The 6,821-nt window shown below is 39.2% G+C and overlaps 1 protein-coding gene across 1 annotated transcript in view; it reads right to left on the bottom strand.

Moving 5' to 3' along the window:
- The window catches only part of NRK (Nik related kinase), a 155,931-nt gene that overhangs the window by 41,714 nt on the left and 107,396 nt on the right, over window positions 1–6,821 (bottom strand). The window contains exons 13-14 of the mRNA XM_006770365.2: window positions 5,498–6,668; window positions 2,702–2,809 (exon numbers count right to left, since the gene is read on the bottom strand). Coding sequence (XP_006770428.1) covers window positions 2,702–2,809; window positions 5,498–6,668 — 1,279 coding nt within the window. The remainder of the gene's footprint in view (window positions 1–2,701; window positions 2,810–5,497; window positions 6,669–6,821) is intronic.

Raw genomic sequence — 6,821 nt, 5'->3', positions numbered from 1 at the left:
CAGCTGGCAGGGTCTTCTTCCTGCTTTCCCTTTCGCCTCCCTGCATTGTGCCTACATATACAAATTAACCGCCATCTTGTTGGCAGTTAATTTGCATATAGCCCTGATTTGCCAATGAAAAGGGTAGCGTCGTACGCCAATTACCATTTTTCTCTTTTATTAATGTAGATACTCACTTCAGAGGACTCTTAGTATCAGAAAATAAAACCCACATATTTAAAAAGGATAATTGACCATGACAAATGTAAGAGTAGACTACTGTGAAGCATTCTGAATGAATAAATATAGTAATCTGGGGCCTTTGTGCTGATTAAGAACAACAATGAAACTTATGGGTCACTATTAGTAAGCAAGAAGTTTTGAGTTTTCACACAACCAACTAATGATCCTTAGTAATTAAGAAATTTATAGATGGGTAGCTGTTAGAAATGTTAGCTATGATGATACTATTTTGTCTGCACATGAATTTAAATTGTAACTTGAGCCTCAGCAATACCATGTGCTATACAGCTATTAATATAGCTGCGAAAAGAAAAGCCAACCTGGACACCAGGACTTAATTATTCCCCAAAGTGTAAGAAAATAAACCACAAATTAGATGAACCAGACCTTGTCATAAGCTACATCCCAGAACAGAGATGATCAAGGAAAAATATATGTATAGTTGGGTGAGAAGGGTGAAGGTATTAAGCCAAGGAAAAATGAAAGACTCATAGACACAGACAACAGTATGGTGATTACCACTGGAAAGAAGGGTGGGGGAGGTAGAAGAAAGGGGAGGTAAAGGGAGGATAAATGGTGATAAAAGGAGATTTAACTTGGAGTAGTGAACACACAATGTAATATGCAGGTGATGTATTGTGGGATTGTATACCTGAAACATGTATAATTTTATTAAGCAATATTGCCCTAATTAATTCATTAAAAAAGAAAACAGAAAGAAAAATTAAATTATTTTATATTTAAAGTAGTGGCCCAGTGCATGAAATTTGTTCACATTAAAAGGGGATTAATTAGAGGAAATATTTTAATATTGCTATTTGCCCTTTCTATATAATAGAAGCATCAGAGATGAAAGAAAATTAGTAAAATGTATATGAAAATCTTCTTTCTGTCAGAGTCTGGGGCGTGCCACGGGACTCAGAGTCAAGTCCCTGGCCACCTGCACGCACCTTGAAATTGTGTGATGACCCAGACCCAGCTGGCCCCACCCTTGTCAAGCCCCACTGGGCAGGGGGTGCAGCCTCAGGTGCCCCATGAAACCCCACTGGGTGGGGGGTGCAGCCTCAGGGTCCTTGTGCTCCCTCAGGTCCTCCGACCTGGCACTTGGGTGGGGGGGCGTGGCCTGAGTTCCCCTGTCAAGCCCCGCCTGGCAGGGGACACGGCCTGAGGTCCCCCATCAAGCCCCGCCAGGTGGGGGGTGTGGCCTGAGGTCCCCAGGCCTGGGCCGGGGCAGGGGGCACACTTCAAGGTCCCCTGTCAAGCCCCACCAGGCAGGGGGTGTGACCTGAGGTCCCCCGTCAAACCCTGTTGGGCGGGGGGCACGGCATGAGATCCACCATCAAGCCCTGCCAGGCAGGGACCATGGCCTGAGGTTCCCCCGGCCCAGCCCGGTGCCATGCAGCCTCAGGTCCCTGCTGATTGCTTGTTATGAGAACCCTGCCTCTGCTGTGTGTGCAGCCATTTTGTGTTACAGGAACCCTGCCTCTACTGTGGGAGCAGCCATCTTGTGATGGCATGACAGTGTGAGGGTTAATATTACCTCTTTATTATATAGGAAAAGAGATCCTAAGACCAAATACTTTAAGAACTACTATCCTAAGCACTTATTCATGGCAGTTATTAATGTTATAAGCTGAACAATCAAATTTTATAGGCAGTATTTTTAATTAAAAGAATGACTGGCAAGACAAACTATGATTATTCAACTTGGGTATGTAGCTGGCATTTTATTTAAAATAAGTGAAATAAACCTGTCTACTCAAGGAAAAACATCTAATGTTATTTGTTAGCAATAATAAAGTTGAGCATTCAATGAAAACTAAAAATGTAAACTCCTATCTGTCACCATGCACTTTACAGCTTATCAACACTCAATAATGTTTATGATGAAAGTGATGGTGATACTAACAAGTGCTGTGTGTTGATGCTGTATAATAAAACATAATGTGCAAACATTTGGGAAGATCTAGATAAGCAGTGAAACAATATTTTCCAACTGAACAATACATAAAGTTACAAAATCCTGCATGAATAGAACATCTATTCATAGTATATAAGAGACCAATAGATTTTAATGTTACCAAATATACAAAATTTAATTAATATGGTTTTAAATTCCACTTTTCCAGTGTTTGTGTATTATCAAAGAATATCCACAATTATCTGAAAAAGCTATAAAAATTCTCCCTTTCAAACTACCTTTATGTGAGAAACCTGCTTTTATTCATATACTTTTACCTAAACAACATATTTCTCAATAAAAATTGTTTTAGTTTTATTTTTAAATAAATTATAAATATTTTAATTTTTGTTTTAATTTATAATACATTAAATATTGAATGTCAAAAATCACATACACAAACTTTTTGGGGGGTCTGCAATTTTTTAAGAGTATAAAAAGATCCTGAGCCCAAAACATTTAAGAACCACAGTTCTAGGCACTTATTAATGTCATAGCAACTAATATTGAGAAATTTACCTCATTTCCTTTAGGATTTGGTATGTATGGCTGCAATGGTTCTATTTGGGCTTCAGCCTGAATTGAATGAAATACTTCATCATTGTCTGATGATTCATCTTCTTTGTCCTTTTGAAATAAAAGGAAAATAATTATTTTAATTGATGTTAACATGAAAATTATAGGAACAACTCCATCATCCTGATTCATAATATAAATTAATAATTTTCAAATATTAAAATTGATTTAAACCAGTAGTTTATACTAGTTTTTGGCTCTGGGTCTCTTTCAGAATCTAATGAATGCTACAGATTATCCATAGAAAAGAGTACATAGACACTCAAATAGAGTAATAAAAATGTGTTTTCTTTGCTTCTGGTGAGTTGAAACACTTACATATGTCTCTGAGTGCTAATACATTTTCAGGTATTTCAAAAGACCTATGACTTTGACTATAGTATCAATAATGTACATAAAGATAGGCATGCCTGTACAAGATCATACGGTCATGAGATTAGTAACTATTACCTATTATTTTTATTTCATTTTTAGAGGGGTTTCTCCCATATATATTTAAAACATTATATTACAATAAATATGTGCATGGTACTAATACTAAAAGTTTTTCAAGAATGCATAAAAGTTGTTTTCACAAATGTGAAACCCATTAGATTCAGGGCTGATTGAGAATAGTCATGAGCATTTTATTTATTTTTGTTTGTTTGTTTTAAATTTATCTTTAGTGTTGAAAGTATTACAGATGTCCCCTTCCCCTCACCCCCTATTGACCCCCTTCTAGCCCACTTCCACCCTTTGCCCCAGGCCTTCACAACACTATCGTCTGTGTCCATGGGTTATGCATATATGCATATAAATTCATTAGTTAATCTCTTCCCACCCCCATCCCCCCTGCCTTCCCTCTGAGATTCAACAGTCTGTTCCATGCTTCTATGTCTCTGGATCTATTTAGTTCATCAGTTTATTTTGTTCTTTAGATTCCACACATGAATGTTATCATGTGATACTTGTCTTTAACTGGTCATTGCCCCAATTTCAGGACAAATATCACCATTCTGGACTCATATCTTCTTTTTAATATCTGGTTTCTTTTTCTTCCTATCTCCCATTTTGGGGGGATTAGATTTCCCTTTTTGGGTCTTTCTTCTCTTGCTACTTCTAATTTTTTTCATGTTAAATATGTCAGGGAAATAACATTTGTTAAATTGGCTCAATGGGCACAAACCAAAAGACTCCCTTAACCAGACATTCAGACAATGTTCATGTTTAACTACTACATTAATTATTATTAGAATAATTGGGTGATGACACCAGGGTTTAATTTAGGAACCTCACAATGATTTCTTTTACATAAATACATGCTTTGAAGTATTAGAAAACAAATGATCTCCTAATATTGTTGACCTCATTAATTTTCTTATAAAGCTCACAAACCCTTCATTGTCAAATCAGATTTGTCACATTGAATTCATCAACTTTGGCCAATTATATCCTATATAATAAATAGGTAATATGCAAATTGACCCTCACACCCTTGCACAAGATGGCCGTTCCCATGTGGTCACAAGGCTGCAGGGGAGAGCAGTTGGGGATGATCAGGTTGGCAGGGGAGGGGAGTTGGGGGTGATTGGGCCAGCAGAGGAGGGCAATTGGGGGTGATAGGGCTGGCAGGGGAGCAGTAAGGCATTGATCAGGCCAGCAGGGGAGTGATTAGGGGGCAATCAGGCTGGCAGGAAGAAACGGTTAAGGGCAGTCAGGCATATGTTCAACTGAGTGGTCGGGCCAAAACTGGCAGTTGGACATCCCCCGAGGGGTCCCAGATTGGAGAGGGTGCAGGCTGGGCTGAGGGAACCCCCACCCCTAGTGCACGATTTTCATGCACTGGGCCTCTAGTCCACTTATATAAGACAAATTTGAAAGAACAAAATTTTTTGACTATTCCAAAATAAGGTAAAGTGATTAAGATAATGTGTCCCACATTTTGAAAGAGTGCAGAGACAAATTCACAATGTGTCCTATTCAATGCAGCTGCTTCATTAATTAATGATATAACTGCATACAAAATGCTTTGGAAACTGATTTTCCTTCTCATTTTAAGCTTGACTTAAACAAACAATTAGTGCAATTCACTTAAATGGTACAGTTAATCACTCCATGGAATGAAAAAGCAAATAAACTGACTTAGATGTTAGAGGAATGAAACCAAAGTTGTTGTTTTTTTAATTTGTTTTTGTTGCTGTGTATTTTTAATACATTTTATTGAAAAGCTTTTTAATTTTTTATTGAATTTATTGGGGTGATATTAGCTAATAAAAGTTATATAATTATTGCAAAGTTTGAACTTTGGAAGTAATTTGAAAGATCCAACTAATGCATAACCCATAGACACAGACAATGATGTGGTGTTGGCCAGAGGGAAGGAGGTAGGTGGGCAAGGGGTAGGGGGATGAGGACATGTGCAATAGTGTCAACAGTAAAAATAAAGTTAAAAAATATCCAACTAGTAATTTTAAATATGCATACGTATGATGTCTCTTTATTGGTTAAGGGAATAATAAGTAGTAAACTAATAATTAAGCTATATTTCCACAGGGATATTAAGCAATTACCTGGATCATTCAAGCAAATTTTTCTTTCTCAAGTGAAAATTATCTGGAAATTTCAGGATTATTTACTTGAAGCACAAACTATTTAGCTAATCTTCTCTGGGACATTTGGTTTTACAGAGGGAAAACGTAAGTGTGAGCTAGCATATTTTCTCTGCATATTTCACTAAGTAAAAATATCAAAATATCTTACACTTGCAACTTGTCTCAATTCTTCCTCGTGTTGATTAAAGATATCTTCCCATCTGCGTTGGCGCCTTCGCCTGTAGGCTTGTAAATCTAAAAGCTCAAACTCTTCCGGTCTCCGTGATAACTTTGCCCGGAACTTCTTTGGTGATAATCTTTTTGCCAGTGCTTGCCTTAGACTAGAAACCTTTGATTTTTTCTTCTTCTGTGCCTGTTCCGGTTGAGAATAAAATATGTTTGATGACAGGTTTTCCATCAGGGTTTGCAGTGGACCAAGTGGCTTTGAGTTATGTGAGTTTGGTGCTCGAAGTAAGTTTCTTGATAGTCCCTCTATCAGTGCTTGAACTGAGCCAACGTCCTGTGGGGGCTCTAGTGCCCAGGCCTGTGCCTGAGGTGACTCTTCGGTTTGTCCCTCTACTGGAATAAGCACCTGAGTATCCAAATGTAGTGGAAACAACACGTGGTGGTTTTGTGACAGTAGAGGCAAGAACACCTGGGCTTGTACATGTAATGACTCTAGTTCCTCTGCCTCAGTCTCTGCCTGTGTAGGCTCAGCAGCCTGTTCCTGTACCTCTGGCTGTTCAGGTACTTGATTCTGCTCCAGCTGCTGTTCAGGTAACTGGTTCTGCCCTTGCTGTTGTCCAGGAGCTTGAACTTGCCCTTGTTGTTGTTCAGGTACCTGATTTTGCCCCTGAAATTCTTCTGGGACTCGGTCCAGATCCTGTGGCTTTTCTGATGCCTGGGGCTGAGCCTGATCTTTCTGGTCTCTGGGTACCTGGGCATGTAGACGTAGAGACCTAGGTGCCTTAACCTGAGCCTGTAGTGGCATGAGCATCCAGGCTGCCCTCCGTAGTCGTGGAGGTGCTTTAATCTGCATATGTAGGGGCCTAGATGTTTTAGCCTTAATCTGAGCCTGTAGTGGCATGAACACCTGAGCTGCCCCTTGTAGTCTCTGAGATGGCTGGGCTTGCCCCTGTAGAGATCTAGGTGCATTGTTCTGAGCCTGTAGTGGCTTGAACACCTTGGTTGCTCCCTGTGGATGCTTGAGTGCCTGGACCTGTGGCTCTTCTCGATCAGGTAACCACCTTGGCTGAGAGGGTTCTCCATGCAGGACTCTAAGTGGTCTGCATCTACTGCTGGTTGGCAGTCTCAGAAGTTCATGGGTACAACAACGTCCTCTAGAAATAAAAATACAAGCATTTGCCATACAATGAGAATTGTCAGTGGAGAGAAACCATTCAGGGGAAATGATTTTATTTCAAAAGATAAATGTTTTCTGAACCAAAGATGGTTTTAGTAAATCTTTCTTGAATCATTCCTATAATGTCTAA

This window comes from Myotis davidii, unplaced genomic scaffold (assembly GCF_000327345.1).
Source record: "Myotis davidii unplaced genomic scaffold, ASM32734v1 scaffold624, whole genome shotgun sequence".
Lineage (NCBI taxonomy): Eukaryota > Metazoa > Chordata > Mammalia > Chiroptera > Vespertilionidae > Myotis > Myotis davidii.
Note: the sequence above shows the minus strand (reverse complement) of the source record. Positions and strands in the feature narration are given on the sequence as shown.